The sequence below is a fragment of the Rhopilema esculentum genome, chromosome 5 (assembly GCF_057945365.1).
Source record: "Rhopilema esculentum isolate cy_ngs chromosome 5, ASM5794536v1, whole genome shotgun sequence".
Taxonomy (NCBI): domain Eukaryota; kingdom Metazoa; phylum Cnidaria; class Scyphozoa; order Rhizostomeae; family Rhizostomatidae; genus Rhopilema; species Rhopilema esculentum.
In genome coordinates, this window is record NC_142819.1 from 1613756 (window position 1) to 1634673 (window position 20918).

At 37.4% G+C, this 20918-nt stretch overlaps 1 protein-coding gene across 1 annotated transcript; it reads right to left on the reverse strand.

The window, feature by feature from the left end:
• Positions 1–9553: 9553 nt before the first annotated feature.
• Positions 9554–13096, reverse strand: LOC135684813 (uncharacterized). The gene is made up of 2 exons (XM_089108539.1): positions 12713–13096; positions 9554–12306 (listed from the first exon to the last, which is right to left on the reverse strand). The coding sequence occupies exon 2, from the start codon at positions 11303–11305 to the stop codon at positions 9770–9772; it is 1536 nt and encodes a 511-aa protein (XP_088964665.1). The 5' UTR covers positions 11306–12306; positions 12713–13096; the 3' UTR covers positions 9554–9769.
• Positions 13097–20918: the final 7822 nt, after the last annotated feature.

Sequence of the window (20918 nt, forward strand, 5' to 3'; positions counted from 1 at the left end):
AGGTTTATTTGGGTCCTGAAATATTGAAATAAATCTTTATTTCGTTAGTTAGTTAGAATTGGAAAATTTCACATATTTTCCAAGGGAATTTTATTCCAGATAAAATCTTACTTTATCTTTCTTAATTTTGTTCAAATATTTCCTTTTAGATAAGAACATGATTACTCAAGCAAAAGTAGATTTTTGAGCACGATGTGTTCTTGAGGAATGACAGTCAGTTGGTGTCTTAATTCTTAGGTTGCTCTTTGCGGGGATTTGCCGTATCTTATTTTAAGGAAAGCAGGGCTCATGACTGAAGTGCGGAAGCAAAGCCGACAATCAATGACTTCACGAGAGCTAAAATCTCTTCACGATTTACTATAAGGCAGTAATGCGTTTAGTTTTATTGGTTTTGCTGATGGATTTTGCTTGTTAAAAAGTTTGTTGTTAGCACTGGAGCCCACGGCATTTTCCTAAGTCGTTCTGTGGGAGCCCGTTTGCTACTTACCCTCTATTACTGGGGATTTTCATGCAAGAAACACTCCAGACCATGTCGATAACACTCTGGATGACCCAAGAAAACTGACCACTTGGATTTCTGTTATCGGAAACATTTCAGCCCTTGAGAGCGGCTTAATTTTTCACTTTCCAAAGAATTTCGATTTGATTTCGCATCTCATGATCCTCGATTGGAAAAATTTTATCAGGTCTACGGGTTTTTGAAATTCAACTATGGCAAATTACATGATAAGGTACCCTTGACGATAACAGAGAGAGATAAGAGCTCTTCCTGTTTGCCGTGAAGAATTTTATAATTTGCTACTTTCTGTTTAGGTACCTTGTTTTGCTTTGGTGTCTCGTTTGCGGCAGCCTCGATTTTAAGAGCCGGTGTCCCATCAGATAGTCATTATTTTTTTTCAGAAGAGTCATGAACCTGGCGACCCGGAAAAATCCCTTTTTGAAAACGCGATAGGTTTTTATAGCTTGGCCATTTAAACCGCTGTTTACCTGATCTGTACATGCCCTAGATGGGTGCCAGTATATCAATATGTTAGTGTAAGACGCATACAATTTACAATGAACTGCCGTGCAATGCTTGGTGCAAATGCAGCAGTGACTTTTGTGAGATCATCCAAGAGGCCCTGGTCTTGCTTGACTCTGGCACTTTGCTTGTCTCTTCTTCTGTTTGTATATTGTCCACTATAAAACCTCTATTCAGTGCCTAGTTGCTTATAGTATCCAGTATCCTACCCCAAACAAACGAGATTCACCAGTATCTTACCCCAATCCCATTTAAACAATTCAAACCTGACTCTACCCTTTGCTCCGGCGTACGTACATGCTTCGTTAATGGATGCCTTAGTTTTCATATTAAGGTTGAGGCTTTCTTCATTCTTTAGGAAGGTGACTGGCTCTCTACCACAAGATTGTTCCTGAACGTTATTTCTACACTTAGAGCTTAAGGTTGTTTGGCTGTGATATTGAGTTTCTTGTTGAGATAAATTTTCAATGGAGTCTATGTCATCTGTGGTGAACCTCTGTTACACAATGGCCAGCGCTATACAAGACCCACATACAGAAAGTGTGAAGGTCCTGCCCTTCCAGCCCCAGTTTTCTTTTAATGTTCAAAGCAATAGATCATTGTTTTCATCGTTATTAGAACAAAGGCTTAACCCCCAGCTAAAGTCTTTAGAAAGGCATTGAAGACAGGGCTTCGTGATGAGCAAAGATTTCTTGATTTCCATATATAACTAGCCTGCGTGCATACTTGTAAAGGGACAAGTTGAGCCAAGGGACATGTGACATAAGTTTAGGTTGTTGCCCAAGAAATATTCCCTGTTTAACCAATTAGTAGGATCGACAGCAGATTCTGATGTGCATTTCAGAGTATCGTAAGGACGTTGCTGCAAACCTACTTCATTGGTTAGCACGTGGAACACTTGCACACGGGCCTCGGTCAGCTATTCTTTCAGGTCCATTCGAACGAACATTAACAATCTCTCTCGAAGTCTTAAAAACCAGATCCAATTTTCTGTTATAGCATATGATGAAATGATTCAATTTTCATTACATTCGACCAGGTTTGATATTTACGCAACTTCTTAGAAATAAAAGCAATGACCCTATTCTTCCCAATCCTCTCATGGTTTGACATGTAAACCTCCACGCCACCAGGGTAGAATGTTGCTGCAGACCGTTTTCTCGCTCCTTATTGTCAAATATCGATCCAGTAGAGAAAGACCTATTGGAAAAAAGAGGAGCTAAAGTTAATAATGCGGACCATAATCCCATTTGTCGTTAATAAAAATGTTTAGTTTTCAATATCCTACATTACGAAAAGCGACTGTTTTGAATAAATATACAGAGCTAAACGTTTATTAGTCGTATGTTGGGCTCATTACTTCTCAAATCCGATAAGTTTATTTGTCCTAAATCTTTTTGCGTTGTTTCGTGGTCTGCTCCGGGAAATAACAAAGTTCCAAGGCAGCCTTGGTATAAGCGTTTGAAAATCAAGCTTATTTATCCGAGGCTAATAAATTTCTGCTGAGAACATCCAAGCATAGTAGATCGTTTTGTCGTATCGACAGGACTCGTTTGGGAAGCAGTTTACTCTACAGTTTCATATGTATATACTGAAACGATTTATCCTGTATTAATATTTTATAAATGAAAATGAATATGAAATCCATAAACTGCTTTTGATCACTTTCCATCAAACTCTAACCTAAAGGCAAGTAGCACTATCAAAGGTTTTTGCGTGCTATACTTTTGCCATCGTTTGATTCCTTTCTGCTCACTTTTTTAAAGTCTGCACGCTTACCCCTTTATGATTTTGTACAACGTTTATGCAATCCGTAGCGAGCTACCACTGACAATTTCAGGCTAGTTTACGTCTGCACAGCGCGGAGTCTGCACGGCGCGGAGTCTGCACACAGGCTAGTTCACGTGAGAAATTTGTTTTGCTTCTTGGTATATTGACTTCTTGCTCAATGCATTTATCATCGGCAATCTATCTTGTTGCTGGTAGTTTTCCAATAGACTCGCAGATCGAAAAAACGGTTTTATACTAGCAACTACCACCAAATGGTTTACTCTAGGTACCCAGATAACCTTTTTTTTACGAATAACTGCCACATTCATTTCGCTTACAATATCAGGACTTCGTCTTATCACTCTTTAAGAATCCTGTTTTATTTAAGTTAGCAATTCTATAAAAAGATTGCTTACATTGTATCTTGCTCATTTTGTCTGGATCTTTCTTGCTTACATCCCTTTTACTGTTATTTTTAGGTACATGTATTGTGACATTTGACTATAAAAACGCTTTGTTTTTTCTTCATCCTTTTGGTAAGCTTGAAAGCTCATCTCACCGATAGGAAATGTTCAGCAGATCTGCTTTCCGACATTTTCATAATAATAATATTTGCCCATTTTTGTATAAAAGACTACGCAAAAAAGAAGTAGACCTGATATTAATGTTTTGGAGGTTGTGATGCCATCCACTCTACATGCCTCTTTTTCCTCGTTTATGAAGGTCTTATGAATGAGGTATCCATTTTTTGTAGAGTTTTGTTTTATACTTCTCTAGGGTGTTGCTTTTTCTTTGAGAGATTTTGCTGTAGCGGTCTAGAAGCATTTTGAGCACCAAGCCATCACGAACTCTAACTGTATCGCTGGAAGCTAGACATTGTTGTAAGAAAACATAGTCTTATGTTGATATGTCCCTTCTGCTTTCTTATCACCCATGCCCCCCTAAGTTCTTCAATACGGGGTTTTCCTAAAGCAGTCTCTAAATGTACAATTGGGTTCTTTATCAAGAATATTTCAAGAACGACTATGCTTTTGGATTGGGAAGAGATTGACGTCAATATTGAGACAAAGCGAAACAGCCATTTTCTCCTGCATGTTCTCCCTCTTGGTAGAAAGTAATATTGGAAGGTTACTTGGAAAAGAATACTGTTTTCGATTAATGGAAAACTATGGTTCTGGATTCCGTTTGCAACATGGTAATGCTTCTTTTTATGAGTGTAATACATTTTCATTTTCCTTCTTCAACCTGAACGTTTGTTTGACAAATGCCAGCATTCGATTCTTCTCATGCAATAATTCTCCCTTCATTGACATTTCACCTGCGCCACAAGGCTTCACGTACTCACGCTTTGATGTTTTTGTACATCTAAAGTAATCATTTTGACCATGTGTGATATGCAACATAAGAGATGTTCCTGTTGGGTAGAAATTTGTCCTCGGTCAGCACATCGTGACTGACAGTTAGTCCAAATTTCCTTTTTAATGTGAACAGTCACTGCTGCTTGGGCCGAAAGCAATCGTCGTTCGGAAGAATTTAATAGATTTCATTTTAAGGGAGAGGCAGCCATTTGAAATGCAAGCAATTGATGATCTGAAATGGTTAGCAAGAAAAACATTTCTTTCGGGAGGGCTGGAAGCACAAGTCCCTCATATAATCGCATTTCCATTCGCCTTTTAGAAATTTGTTTCATTTCTCTGGTAACTTAAATAAAGAGATGTCAGAAGGCGGTATTTCATTCTGAGTCTCTTTTTGGCATCTTTTAGCACCATTCGGAGTGCCATCTTTTTACATCCTTCCAAGTGTCATCCTGGCACACAATACGCCCTTACCTGGTATTACATACACGTTATTGTTGTTTATTCTGGGCACTTTTGTTGCACCATCCCGGGTGCTACCTTTTTGTTCTCTCTCGAGTGACAACTGGCATCCCAAAAGCCCCTGCTTCATTTCACGAGCGTGTTAGTATTAATACTACAGCATTATAAAACTTCTAACATCAAAACATTTGCTGCCAAGTGTTTGATACCTTGCATAGTACTAAAGTGTTGTCCAGCTACCTGGGTTCTTTCATTAGTTAAATCATATCCTCTCTCCTTATCCCGTGAAGCATCTTTATCCCAAATAATTGCATCAAATATGTTAGGTCAAGTCAGTTGAGATGGCGAAGATCATGGTCTTAGAAGGCAGTGTACCAAGTCTCCGTGAAACGGATATTGCGGATTATCTCGATTAAAAGAGTGATCACGTACTAGATGTTTATCGCTACATCTCCTGTTTGAAATGAAACAGAGGCGTGACGAACCAAGCAGGTCAGGGCAGCAATCACCCAGATCAGTGTTGTCAATCACGTTTATCAAATATAGAGTGATGCCAAACAGCCTTAGTTGTAGGTGGTGATTGATTGCGATCACTTCTGGCAGTAACAGTTGATTGGTAAATCATATGCTGGCGATTAGAACAATCATAAAAGGAGTTGGTACTACCCAGCCTCCGTTGAAATTGCACTTACAATGACCGATCCTCATCGCTGTTAATCAGGATAATAAGTGATTCATTTTCATCACTTGATCAAAAGCGAAAGTTGCAAGCATTTTTGGTCATCATTATGATTATGATATCTCTTAAAGTTGACTAATGATATGGGGAGGCACAGTCAATCGACTAATCTGGTTTCAAAACCGAGGGGCATTTCACTACCTGAAATAGCGTATGAGATTTTTGAGATTTCTAAAATCCCTGAAATCCTGATTAGGATTTTCGGATTTTTTAACAAATTTGACAAGGATTTCGGGATTTCTTCGGAATTTCTAAAGATTTCCAGGGATTTTTCTTGGACGTTAAACATTCTTAATACCATTAAAAATGTTTAAATGTATCGTAAACTAAATGTCAATCTTTTTAATTAAATAATATCAAAGCCGAGATGACTCATTACCAATTCCTTAGTGTGACGTCATAAAAGTATATTATCTAGAATTTTTTTATTCTAGCTGCATAACCTTAAAAAACATTATGAAATACTTCAAAAAAGCCAAATCTATAGAATCTATTGGTTTAATGTATAGAATATGGGCTATATATGGCAAATGAAATATTTGAATTTTGCCAACGTATTGCAATGTTATGAACAGAGACAAAATATCAAAATTACGGATGTCTCTGCAAATAATGAAGGTCTAGCCTAATCCCAGTCAAATTGTTAGGACAAAATGCAATTTTTGTAGTTTTCTACTTTACGTTGCTTCTGTAAATTCGAATCCCCCCTTCCCCCGCAGACTAACGTTGGACTTATAGTTCTATCTCTTTTGCTTCAAAATCATGCATTCAACATTGAGTCTGGGGAGGGGGAAAGCTATTTTTCAAAGGAAAGCAAAAATATCAATTTCTTTTAAAAGTCTCAACTAATTTTGTCAGTCCCCCAGCAACTTCGCAACACATTTACCTGATTTTGCATTTTGCATGATTTTTTTAAATGAAATGCCCCTCGTATAAAACAATCAAACCTATCATAACGACAATCATTGAGAATCAACGACTAACCTGCAGCACTCTTACTTGTTATCTATGTTTATTAATGCCACATTTGCCTCAATCACTTGAAAATAACTGAAAATCGCATCAATCACAATTAAATGATTAAAATATTATCCATTTTTCCTCTCACTCGTCATTTCCTCTCAGCTCCCCAAATTGAATTCACGTTGACCACCTCATGAATAATATCAAACAATTATAAACTTAAATAGATGCATAGAAAGTGACGCTTAGATCATTTTAAAATGTTTTAAAATGCAAGACAAAACTGTGCCGTTTTGGTTCCTTTCTGTTGATTAATTTCATAACATGCCCCGATTTTAGCAAGGAGTTGTTTTAATCGGGGGTTGCTCTTTTCCCTCTGTTTCTTCTTTTAAGCTTTTTTGGGCCAAAAGCGTTGTAAAGATTGTAGAGATAAAGGCAACAACAACCAGTGAGGGTTGCATTTGGGTGAACTCTTCAGGTCCTGTTATTATATAGCGTCTTGCTTGTGTTTCTCAGGCTATATGCTTTTCGCCATCTCATTTAACTAACGTAAAGAGTATAGCATTTGCTGCCAAGATCGCACACTGGCATCTATTTCCATGGATCTAACTAAGTTTACAATCCGGACATTGCGGAAGAATTCGCCCGCTGCGCTTTTGATTCTTGCGTTGGAATAATCTTAAGTTGATCACTAGTGTGATGTCTATACAAAATGAAATATTTTCTTTATAAAAAGATGCTCGATTTCAACATCACAAAGAAATTAATAGGGAAAACAGTAGTACATCGAATAAAGGAGGGACCAAAGCTGAGAACATTAAATAGCATCGAGATCTTCTTAATGTCGTTCCTTGTTTTAAATAGCATCTTGATCTGGATTAATGGCGGATCTTTTCTTTCTTGGCTTGCCTTAACAAGATATGTGGCTTTTAGGTGTGTCTTTTTAGCACAAAAAGGCATCTCTCTGTGGTAAAATACACATGGCATCATCGTTGATCAATAGACTTCTGCCTATGCCTTAGGAATCTCTTTGATCCCTTCTTTTCGCATTCATCAACATAAAGATTGCTTAGTCTAATCCTGTATATTCTCTTGTTTGCTGTTTTCTTAAGATCTTTTCTAGACAATGTTTGATGTAAGAAATAGAAACTTGCTTTGCACTTGTGCCTTGTCGTTAGGAACTGTCCTTGGCAGCCTGTTTAACCAGATGACAACACCAGTTCATAAATGACCTACAGCTTTTAGAGTTATCTAAAATGCACACAAGTTTTTTAGACCCCAATGCAAGAGAGGGTAAAGAAAGATAGAACCTTTAATATACAGTACTTTACAAACTAAAATTGTGCACATATCAAAGACAGCAATTGTGCACATATCCAAGCTACAATGCATTTGCGGCGCCCGTAGAAATTTTTACCTGATAACCTAAGAGAATATCATGAAATATCTTTAAAAATTTAAAATCAGTTAAATATGTTCATAATTGGGTGAGATATGGCCCATGAACGATTTGAAGTTTGCTAACGGGTTACTGTTATTTTGGCACTGTTCTTAAAGTTAGGAACAGAAACCAAATTACAAAGGTTAAATTACTACGTAATGTGGCCATATCTCAGCCAATTTGTAATAGATTTAACTGACTAAGCACATTGAGGTATTGCATGATGCTTTTTCAGATTATGTGATCCAAATTCGAAAATTGTAGAAAAATAGAATTTCGTGGTAACATCAGTTAAGAACCGAAGGCCTTTTTTCAATTGGCCTCTTTATTACGGGGGAGCTCGTGAACCCCTTCCCTAGGATATCATTTTTGTGGTAATATAGAATGACCTCAATTTTGACCCTTCTTTCTCGCTGAATATCCGTAGCAATTAAAGCACGACATTTCACATCATCTCCCAAGAAACCTCTCTTTGCATTTGCATTTTTCATCATAATAGGAACCTCGGTACAGACCTGGTGCCAAACAATTATGAGGGCGGAAAAAATGAAAACATCGGCGTTTTACAAAAGCGAATGTTTACTGTTTTCCGATTTAAGCTTGGCCGAAAATTAGACTGTTCCGTAACATTGTGATGATGACGTCATCAATGTATGCAGAAGGAATGATAACATTTTGCCTCGTACGCAGCTTTGTCCCATTGCGGGAGGTTTTCAGGTAGACTTGTTAACATCGATATACATATTGTACCGTTTGTTTTAAATGCAGAAGGTAAGACATATGTCTCTCCTCAAAAGCACATATTACATTCAACTTTCACCTCGTCGTTTCATGGTCTTTGTAGCTTGCTTGCTCCTGGTTATTTAAAGGACAATGCAACATTAATGAATGAGTTAGGGGAATTGGGGGGATTGGGGGAGTTGGGAGGATGTGATGGCTTCCATTTGGTGACAAAATGGTTTTAGAACCTTTGATTTGTTATTTGGTAGTTTTTTCGAGCACCCATCCTCATTTTAAACTGAATCCCTCGCTCCTTACTTGATCTCATTTAAATGGCCCTGCTTATTGACATTGAAGAACCTATTGCTCGTCATAAAGCAACTATCATGTAAAAAAGCACGAAAGTATCTTTCCTGCCTGGAGCTGGTGTCAGTGAAGTTGAATATTAACACAAGACTTCATGTCAACCAGTATAACTCTATGTTTTTGTAAGTATGGGCAGTAACTTGAATATGAAACCATCCTCATTTCATACTTTCATTTTTTAGAGGGAAAACTACATCGGAAAACCCAACCGTATTTAGCTTTTCAGTAGCAAAACATTGGCGCTTTCGTTCTAGTGTATTTTCGGAAGTGCCTAGGGCATTTTCCAGATGGGCAGGGAATTGAACCTCTTTTTTATAAAACGTGTTCCACTGTGGATATATTTTTCATTGAGTTGCAGCTAGTCTTGTCTCTTTTCTCTAAGAAACTATAGGCTTCCTTTAAGTCTTGCCTAAAAATTACTCCAGATAATGTCCTTTAAGGGAATCTCCGACAGAAATAAAAGTGGCTTAAGCCATCAGTCAATAAATATTAACCAATCAATGAGCATGTGAGTGGAATCACGCTCACTCATTGGTCAATTTTTTATTGAAAGATGGCTTAAGGCCCTTCAGCATTTGTCGATTCCCTTTAAAGGGGAACTGAAGTGAAAAACTATTTTTTTACCACTGATAAAGGTTCCCGTGCTGATTCCAAAACCGTTTGAATTTTTTTAATACGTTATGTAGTTTTTATGTTATTAAGTTTTTAAAGTCGAAATTTGCCCTCATCGATGGCGGAGCGAGAACGCGGTCGGACCACTGTGTCACGTGACCTTGTGACGTAAAGTGGTGGACACGAAGAGATGTTTTGATGTAATGTAGTAGTGAGTTTGATAAGGTTCATGACAGATAACAATCGTGAAAATTGTGATAAAAGCATGAAACCTGGTGAAAATATAGAATTCGGTATGCGTAACAAGATAGAATATAGAATCATTTTGGGAAAAAAACCCTTGTGCTATTTTTAGCCTGGGGTACTTGTGCCCAGTACTCAAAATACGTTACTATGGTAAATCTATTTCTGTTAACTATACAACCATGAAACTTGGCAAACCGACACAATTTAACTTGCTGAAAATGATAAGAATGGTCCCCATCCTCAGAAATACCCCTTGTGCTATTTTTAGACTGGGGTACTTGTGCCCAGTACTCAAAATACGTTAGTATGGTCAATCTATTTCTGTTAACTATACAACCATGAAACTTGGCAAACCGACACAATTTGACTTGCTGAAAATGATAAGAATGGTCCCCATCCTCAGAAATACCCCTTGTGCTATTTTTAGACTGGGGTACTTGTGCCCAGTACTCAAAATACGTTAGTATGGTCAATCTATTTCTGTTAACTATACAACCATGAAACTTGGCAAACCGACAAAATTTGACTTGCTGAAAATGATAAGAATGGTCCCCATCCTCAGAAATACCCCTTGTGCTATTTTTAGACTGGGGTACTTGTGCCCAGTACTCAAAATACGTTAGTATGGTCAATCTATTTCTGTTAACTATACAGCCATGAAACTTGGCAAACCGACACAATTTGACTTGCTGAAAATGATAAGAATGGTCCCCACCCTCAGAAATACCCCTTGTGCTATTTTTAGACTGGGGTACTTGTGCCCAGTACTCAAAATACGTTAGTATGGTCAATCTATTTCTGTTAACTATACAACCATGAAACTTGGCAAACCGACAAAATTTGACTTGCTGAAAATGATAAGAATGGTCCCCATCCTCAGAAATACCCCTTGTGCTATTTTTAGACTGGGGTACTTGTGCCCAGTACTCAAAATACGTTAGTATGGTCAATCTATTTCTGTTAACTATACAACCATGAAACTTGGCAAACCGACAAAATTTGACTTGCTGAAAATGATAAGAATGGTCCCCATCCTCAGAAATACCCCTTGTGCTATTTTTAGACTGGGGTACTTGTGCCCAGTACTCAAAATACGTTAGTATGGTCAATCTATTTCTGTTAACTATACAGCCATGAAACTTGGCAAACCGACACAATTTGACTTGCTGAAAATGATAAGAATGGTCCCCACCCTCAGAAATACCCCTTGTGCTATTTTTAGACTGGGGTACTTGTGCCCAGTACTCAGAATACATTAGTATGGTAAATCTATTTCTGTTAACTATACAGCCATGAAACTTGGCAAACCCACATAATTTACTTGCAGAAAATGATTGAGTGGTCCCCACTTCAGAAATACCTCTTTCGCTAGTTTTAGAATGGTCCCCACCCTCTGAAATACCCCTTGTGCTATTTTTAGACTGGGGTACTTGTGCCCAGTACTCAGAATACATTAGTATGGTAAATCTATTTCTGTTAACTATACAGCCATGAAACTTGGCAAACCCACATAATTTACTTGCAGAAAATGATTGAGTGGTCCCCACTTCAGAAATACCTCTTTCGCTAGTTTTAGAATGGGGGTCCTGTGCCCAGCACTCAGAGGACATAACTATGGTTAATCCATTTCTGTTAGCTGTAGAGCCATGAAACTTGCCAAACCTACACAATTCGGTTTGCTGAAAACAACAAAAGTAGTCCCCCACCTCAGAAATACCAGATATAGAACATGATATCAAAGCATTTTCTGGTATAACTCCAGGCACAAAAAACAATTCATACTAGGATGTACATAAAGGAGAAGGATTTAAAGCACAACCATTAAATGATGTATATGTTTCCAAGTTTATTAAAAGACTCTATCTTAACAAAAGATATGTCAGGGTTTCTATCTCATAACTGTTCTATGAAAAATGTTGAGTCGAAGCAAATTTCAGAAAAATATAACCATTGGGTACCAAAAACTTCATTCTCAAAATTTGAAAACAGTGTATCTAAACAACAGGCAGTGACAGAATACATTAAAAGAACATTGTACTGTGAAGGTAAAACATTTTCTTCTGATTATGTATAAAAAATGTTACCAAGCAGGTGGTACAGGACCATTATTGTAAGAGAAAAACTTTATCAAATCCAAACTATTCTACACATTTTGATGTGAGTAAAATATCTTGAAAAATATACCTTAGGAATCTTGAAAATATCAAGCCTTGCTCAATCCCCAACCCCTCCCCCCCTTGATGTGACTAATCTAGTGATTTGGCCTAGGGCTGACAAGATTTGGCCATTGCCCCACTAGTTTTAACAAATTTCTAACTTATAACATGACCCCACTAGTTCTAAATTTCTCTTCTTGCTATTATGAACTGAAAGTCTGGTCCCTTTGAATAACCCCTGTATATAACCCTGTACTCCACTGTATATGTAGTAGGTAGCTGAGTTTTGCATTTTCATTGTCTCTCTGCAGAATTTTGAAACTCTTGTTATCTTTGACTAAAGTTCTTTTCTTTACATTTTGTGATAAATTCATACTTAAAGTTGTCCAGTTTTTCCAGCACAAATACCCAAAAACCAGCAAACCATCCATTGATCGGCCACTGTTTGTAGATACCTAGCAAAATGGATATAATTTTAGGTATTAATGTATTTTAGGCATATTTATGCAATTCTATTAAATATTTGACATTTTCGAATTATCAGTCCAAAAATCTTAATTGCAGTAAGATTTAATAATACTTGTCAATGTACAAAAAACAAGCCAGTTTTTAAACCAAAGTGGATTAGGTCGACCTGTTCCGTGCTACACATCAAACTATGTATAAACGTTTTATATCAAAGCAAATATTTATTAAATTGTAACATGTAATAATCCTTATTATTTCAGATTTTAGAAATGGAAAGATTATAATATGTAGCCTACATTCTCAGTTGTATCTTACTTTTTATAAGGAAATAAGGAAATTGTGTTTGAGTTGTTCTTGCCTTCATTGTCAGAAAAGAGACAAAGATCGACGTACCATTGATTTACTTCCTCATTTCTACCGACAAAACGAGCACGTCGCGGGAGATAATTCATCCTCAGCCTCTGGGATCTCATCGGGCCTAGGCTAATCTTCATCGCCACTTTCGCAGTTCCCGTTCGCCCTTGGTAGGGCAAGTACTTCACCACCACATGCTCCAGATTCATCGTCGCTCGATCTTAAGTCTGTTGTCATTCCTGAAGAGCTGTCGTGAAAATTGCGAACTGAAATTCTAACCACTAACCGAATTCCCTCCCTCCGATTCACTCTACTACCTACTACAATGTTGTTTTCGTTGCGATCGGGGCACGTGTCCACGACTTTACGTCAGCGCCTGAAACTTGTCTCCAGACCTCTCCGCCACGGAAATGAAGAAATTTCACACTTCGCGTTGTGAATGCAGGAAAACGAAAAGAAAAACACTAATTTCGTGTCGATATTCGAAATCAGCACGATGAAAACTACTAAATAATTGATTTTCATTTTTCACTTCAGTTCCCCTTTAAACCCTGGAAACAACGAGAAGAAAGAGGGGCTTGGGTGTGGCATTCTATTTCTTTTGTTTCCATTGGCGTACATCATGGTCGTTGATCTTGTCACAACCATATTTTCTGGGCATGGGTCTGTTACGTCAATGTTGTACTGTACCTTTGAATAAAAGGCATGTTTGGTTATTGCTCTGTTAGGTATCATTAATATTAAAAGGTATTGAACTAAATGTCATAATCTATAACGTATCATTGTCGTAAGCGGTGAACATGACCAAGGCGGACAGAGTGTCTTTACCGACCTGTGAACCTGCGTGCCAAATTGCAGGCTTTACTTTAGCCAACACCTTTACCCTTCCTTAAAACAGGTCATATCCTGTTTATCTGGGCAGTCGTCTGTCGCAGATTTGTGATTTGCATTTCAGTTGGAATAATATACAGTTATCGTTTGTGAACAATGTTTTTTGTCAGACGTTCCCACGTAATCATCTGGGAAAATAATCATTCCTAAGCAAGTTTGCTCATTCTATGTTTAATCGGCTTTATTTACGAAGCTCAAACAACACTACTGTATCATTACACATTTCTTTTTTGAAAAGGGAAACAAACCTCGTCAGATGACAGCCAAAATCAAGCCTGTTTATCAAGTAACCTTGTGCAGTTTAAGTTATTGTGAAGTTGGTAGCATTTGCTTTAGATATTAGGTGTCAACTCCTAGAGCCAAATAGAAAGAGGTCATCTATTTTACTCCACAACCAAGGCCCATTTCAGGAGTGGCCGGTATCGCGATCAGCACTTCAAAGGGAGGGCTAAATTGAGAGAGGGAGGGCAAAATTGAGAGAGGGAGGGCTAAATTGAGAGAGAGAGGGCTAAATTGAGAGAGGGGAGGGCTAAATTGAGAGAGAGGATTTGATAAATATTTTGTAATAAAAACGATTTTCAGTGGTAGATTATTTTTTTGTTATTTGCGAAGTAAAAAACATCGAATCAGGCTTTTACATAAATACTTTGTCTTCATCATCGTCATTAATTATTAATTGTAAAATATCTCCTTGGGCCATGTCTTCTTCTGAATTTGAGCATTCGAAAGGGTCGACTTCATCCCTAGTATATAACGACCTTTTACAAATAAGGAATGCCAATTCTACCTAAATAGAACGCCAGTGACTAGCTTTTAGTTACTTGAATGCAGTTTCAAATTCATATATCAAAAGAAAGAGGTTGCCAAAATATCACGCCTCTCTAAAGATTTTCTCATCGAATTTAGATGAAATTCCAAATTGATCCTAGCAACGTACCTTTTTTGTCCTGTTACCAGTGATTCTGCTTCGTCAACCTCTACTTATACAGGAATGTCGCTAAAAGATATTGCTGCAGACCGAAAGGTCTTTGATTCGGCACCCCGATGATGCCTACGCTTGAGCCTCGTTCGAGCCTCGTTAGAGCCTCGTTAGTAAGCCTTGCTCTGATGGATAATCCAGTTTTCTCTTAGGCACGAGGAATTAACGGTCTAGAGCCTGGTTGCCCTTTTTAACGGTGGAAAGGTTGCAGGTTCACGATCGAGCGCCCTTTCCTCTTATTACCTTCGCTTGAAGCAATGTTTACTTCAAAGCTACTTTAAGACTGTCATAATTTCTGTCCTTGGTCCTGGGTACTGGATCCTGGGTCCAAGGCCCTGGCTTAAGGTCCTGGGTCCTGTTTCCGGTATGCCTATGAATGGGCCATCGAACCCCATGTACTCTTGGCATTGTGGCAGACATGTACTGGTTCTAGCCTCCCTCATCAGATAAGAAACAAAATTCAGGGGAAGGCTAAGGAAGCCCTAGGTACCCTGAAGCAATTGCTCGTTTTGCTAACAATCACCCTGAAGTATTACGTCTTGCTGAATGATATTCCTCAAACTATAAATGTATAATGAAGAGGAGTGGGGTTAAAGCTGAGTCTTGAGGGGCAGATTAACTGAGTTAAATTTACTTTTTCTTGCGATCTTTGAACACACATAATTACTCAGTGAGGGCTCATTTGTAAGGTCTGTAGGTGGATACATAAGATTATGCATCACATCACATCCAATTAAGTGCGAATTTAATTGTACAAATAAGTATTCGAGGATGGAGCTGTAAAACGTGTTGCCATCATTATCCAAAGACAAAAATAGTTACTATCAAACAACGTCACGAGAACGGCGTTTTCTGGCACAGTGTTTCCTTAAAACTACCTCCAGATATGCCCTTAAAAAAAACATTCAATCATTGATTTGGCCGATGCCTTTTCGGCACTATTGGTATATTATATTTTGCCGCACACATCATGCCAAAATCTGTTGCAAAAAGTTATTTGTGTTTTTCGAAAAGACATGCAAACTGTTGACGCATCCAAAAATTAGGTGTTTCTCGTATTATTATCATTATTAAATACTTTTTGGGTGAGAGTCAATTAAATGCATACGTCAGTGTGTGGGAAAGAGTGGGTATTTATCAACGTAATGACCTTACGTTTTGGTGATAAAATCTATTTGGTATATCAGAGGTGCATTAAACAACATCAAGTTTTGTTAAAAAGGAATTTCACATATAAATGCCTGCCTATGCCACATTTGTATTAATATCTAAGGAATGCCATAAAAGCAGTTTATGTGACTGTCTTTCTGCCAAAAAGCTTCTTATTGTATCCTTTTACATTCATTATCTGTGTTGATGTCAGATGTTGGAGAACAAAATTTAATGCCTCGCCATCTAGGGGTGGGGGAGTAACTAAGTTAGACCCATAAGCAGCCATCTCTTTACCCTTTTTGGTTCTGCTTGTCAGGTAGAGTCCACTAATTTGTTTTTCTGCAAGAGTAAGTCCTAAAGTTAATCTTAAAGGGGCAGACTGGGAAATGAAATTTGCTTATTTCGGCGCTGGGAATCTGGACCTAGACAAATGGGACTGGAAAAATCATTCTGGGACTGTGATGACCATTTAATTCGAGCTTTGAAGTTCTGTGACCTCACTGCGAAGAAGGTATTAAAAGACGCTTGCTGTGAATGGGATTCTGCCTCAAAAATTCCTAGTCACCAGGCCTAACTTTTTGATTACTACATTCTAAAAGTCATGGTAGCCCCGCCGTAGGTAGACATAGACAAAGTCGATATCACTAAAATCAACTTTTTAATTTTCCTTACATTTTACGCATGTGTGTAATCGAGGTCGGAGGAAAAGCCTTCATCTTAGAACCCAAACTTACTTTATCGGGTAACTCAAAAACAAAACACTGTCTTGAAATATTGCAATTATACGGCAACATCAACATCATTGACTTGAAATCTTAAAGGTCCTCAAATTCCTATCACATCTTCTTGTTTATGTATCATTGACTTGACTTGAAGCATGTTTTCAAAATTATATTAATGTAAGCTTCGAGTTTCATTATCAGTCTCCTCTTCGCAACTTCGGAGAATTTAACATCACGTGACCTTACAGACCACCGCTTATGTTTTCCTTGGGGATTGCAGCCGTTTGGGCCGTTAAGGTTTGCCAGGGTTCCCGATGCTTAAAGAATGTCAATGAACATAATTTGTTTTTAAGGAGCAAGGACTTGCCTTGTCTTTGACTAACAAAAAAGCATTTGGTAATGCTGGCCCACAAAGGGTTTTTATACGACATATTTGATAACTAAAAACTCCTTTTATGTGATAGCAGTTTTTAGTAGCAAAAGCAACCGCATCAATTGAATAATCAACCGTCGTGCCCCCAAACCCACTTCGAGATATTTTTTATAATTAAAGTAAGTAGTAAATATATGCAAAGAGATCCTCTGATAAATATCGCTTTCAAACCATCACATTTATCTTCACTATAGTACATCTACACACAAACAGTAAAAAACTTTGCTTCTCAAAGCGACCAAAATTTCATTATTACTCATTGAAATTTGCATTTCCGAAACATGTTTCTCTTCACCCGCATAACCTTACGCCAAACGTGATTCACCCAAACAATCTTTGCTGCTTCTTTCAATGGTATTTTATCACTCACCGACACTCGCTCGCCACTCTTAATAAATTATAATTGAAACCTTTTCACCGCATAACTCCAATTAAGTTAGTTATTATAAGTTTTCATTTTCAACTTAGAAAACTAATTTCAGTAAAGCAGTTTCAGAAGATCCACAGACCAAAATGAAAAGTGATACCCTCCGTGTTGAGTCATCGACTCCAGATGGAGCCGCAGAGGGTTGGTTACTAAAGATGAGCTTCTCAAAGAAAAATGGTTGTCACTTCAGAGGCCAACTGCTCTACACAGCTATTCAAGTGAAAATTTCAATCTATTTCTCGATAAAATTACAGTTTGGTTTCAGTTTCTCGATAAAGTTTTATGAAAGACCAAACTTTTCATTGTATTCGAGCCCAGCTAATGTGGCAGATAATTAGGCCCTGAAAGTAATCTCCTTCACCATACTGTCCTGTTTCATATATGTCTTGCCGTGCCATTCGATACTGACCAAGTTTTCACTACTTTTGGGTTCCTCGCGGCTCGATTATGTCGTACTCTACGGCCAATGCTTCTCGCCAGGGTCAATAGTTTCAACCAAGTGCATGCTGTTTTTAGTATTATCATCTAATCTTACATGAAAAAGTGTTGTTTTAAATTTGATTTAAAAATGCAGCAGAATCCATGAAGGTATATCTCTTGGAAGTTCGTTGGAAGAACTCAACCTTCTCGCAGTTTCTTTTTTTACCATTGACAAACCGAGTAACGATTCTGAAAGAAAGACTTATTGCTGCTTGTTTTTTGAGTAACATTACTGTACATTTAAAGTTATGAGAAAAACTAAAACCAATGTAAAGTCTAGGCCTAGATATTATTTATGATCTTGTCTTAACTTTCAGCATTATTTCTAAAGGCTATGAGTGTATCCCTTGCTTAAAAGACCAGTGGACATTCCTCTAAATGCAACATGTCCAGTTAATCCACTCTCATATCGTTTTATCACACAGGTATCCAAGAATCAACATGTTTTTTCTTTCACGGGGCCTTTTGCTTGGATGTTACATTTAATACACCCGATTCATTCTTGAAAGAGAGCCTTAATGAAAGATTTGTAATTTAAGCCCCGTTCTTGCATGGAATACGGCAAACTAACCTGCTTGTGAAGTATATTATTTTCTTAACGACAAGGGATTACTCCAGTCTTGGCCATGTCACCCGATGACCCGTGCATACGCTGGCTTAAAGAGGGCGTGGGAAGAGCCTTTGATGGGTCTTTCTATCGTGTAATGAATAATTTTATTCGACTAAAACTTTAACTCGTGTTCTTTAAAGCGCTCAAAAATTAATTACAAATCGATTCAGCAAGAAATCTTTGCTCGTGTTGATTTGCACACCTCTGTTGCCAACGTCAATGCAGACAGAGTTAAAAACAGCGAAACATCAGCGCACCTGGTTTCGGATGAATGAAAAGTTTGTCAGGTTTTAGGTTACTTTCTTCAAAGCTCCTCGTTTGGAAGCTTTACAATTATTTAGAAATAGGAACAAATGCGGATTTGAGTATGCTAGCAAGTTTAATAATAATATTTTCGATTTGATTATCGTTACTTTACTTTGTAAAGGGAGGCTGATAAAGATGATAAACAAAGAATAGGATATTTTTATTGCTAAAAGATTGATATATATTAAAATTAGCAGGTAATTATTTCCCAAATCACTTTCTTTTCCTTGTTCTTTAAGATAAGATAACGCAATTTCTTATTCTTTATTTAATTTATTACTTAGATAATTATTCAGTTTATTACTTTGTTATGAAATAAGTAAGCTAGTAAGAATGTGAGCGAGAAAGAAGTTGAAAAAATGTAAGCAAATGGCCAAGTATATGAATAAGTTTGTCTCTTGATTACTTGGCTAGTTTATAAGTGATTTTTTCCGTATTTGTAGCTAATATGATCTTTGTTTACTTAATTCAATCAGCTGATCATACCTTTGGCTCGTTCAAATCTTGATTGGCTAAGAGCGAGAGCATACACTAAATAGCGTGGCCTCTCTCGCTGCTGTGCCGATCATAGCCCTGGAAAGTGTTAACACTCTTAGGCTTCATTTCAGATAGTTGCTAATCATGTCATTGATTCTTTACTTGCGTTGCTTGCCTTTCCGACTTACCATGGTGGTTAGCTATGTCTTAGCTATGTCTCGGTAACAAAGGAGTAAAGTAGTTTTTAGTTTTTTGTTTTCTTGGCATTTGACACTAAGCTTTTAGCTTATCGTTCACTGTTACTTAATATGGACTGTTATCTCCCCCTTTCTTCCTAAATGTAAACAATACCAATCGCAAATTCTTCAACAAAATTTCTTCTATAAAATTCAGCTTACTGAAGAAAACCGCGTGTTTGAAGTTCTTTATTTAGCCTTGTGCTTAATAAAGAAGCCCTGATCTTCGATGCAATCGACTTATTCTAACAACCATAAGAAGAGATTGGCAGTTGTCCTAAAAATCGGGCGTTGTCTGTTGCAACCTCGTTATTTCAGCCAAAGTCTCCCAAGTTGTGGTTTGCTTGCGTAGAGAAATGGATCTTATCAATCAACTACTTGAGAAACCAACAGTTAAGCCGTTAAATAACTGATTAGAGAAGTGTATAACCGTTTACAGCCGTTCTCTCACGAGGGTACTTCTTCAAAGTTTACATAAGTGGTCAAGTAATTATAATCAGTTTCTTAAGAAAGACTTTCGTTAAGAGGAAGGGGGTTCGACTGTTTTTCAGCCATGCAAATTACTCGGCCTGAATTTTCCTCTCATTGCTGTCCTGGAATTTTTCTCAAAAATTTTTGCCTGAAGACTTTTGATTGAATATATTATGTCCATGTTCTTTGCAATAACCGTGTATCCAAAACACAAAAACATATTACACATAAAACACATAAAAAACATATTTACAACAGATCTGTAAATAATAACATAGCTCAGTTCGAAAAACATCTCTTAGCATTCATTTAATGGGCCTAAGGGTCCAAGGTCTAGGCACCTTTCTATATTTATAAACAAGAAGAAAATTCTCCTTTTGCTTTTAAGTTGGAACACTGTTTCTTGTATTTCCGCAGAAAGATTGTATGTAATGATTGTTGATAAAAATGTTTTCGTATTTAGCTTAGGATATTGAAATAAATTGTTCTTAGCATTGAATTGTGCCGCATGATGCCTTGTTTATTTGATGTATGTGTCCTTCGTGACCATTTGACCTTCATTGATAACGATCTTTTCATAAAAAGGTATCATGTTATTTTGTGGCCGATACTTTCAGAGGCTGTACACAGTGGTATTTTGATGCAGGCAGGCTGTAAATTTTGGTAACTGGTACAATTTTCTTCAAGTCCAATCTGCTAGCTGTGTGGGATACTAGTCTTTAGGCCATTCAAACAGAGATCAGGGTGTTAATGATATGAAATATGGGACCGTATACAGCAGAAGAAGGCATATAAGCAGGGCTCCCACTTTAACGTCTTCTAGATTTTGTTATCTGCAACTTTTTGCTAGGATTATTTGCGTTTTTGTTGTAATGCCTGTACAAATAATCTTCAGAGGTAGAGCAACGGTTACTGAAAATTTTCTTTAAAATCGCCCGGCATACATGTATGTAAAAGTTTATACATTTACAGCGTAAAGTATGGAGAATCCAATCGTCTAGGAAGTAACCTTATTTGTGATTGAAACAATCCTTAATTCTTATGCTATCAATCTTATCCCG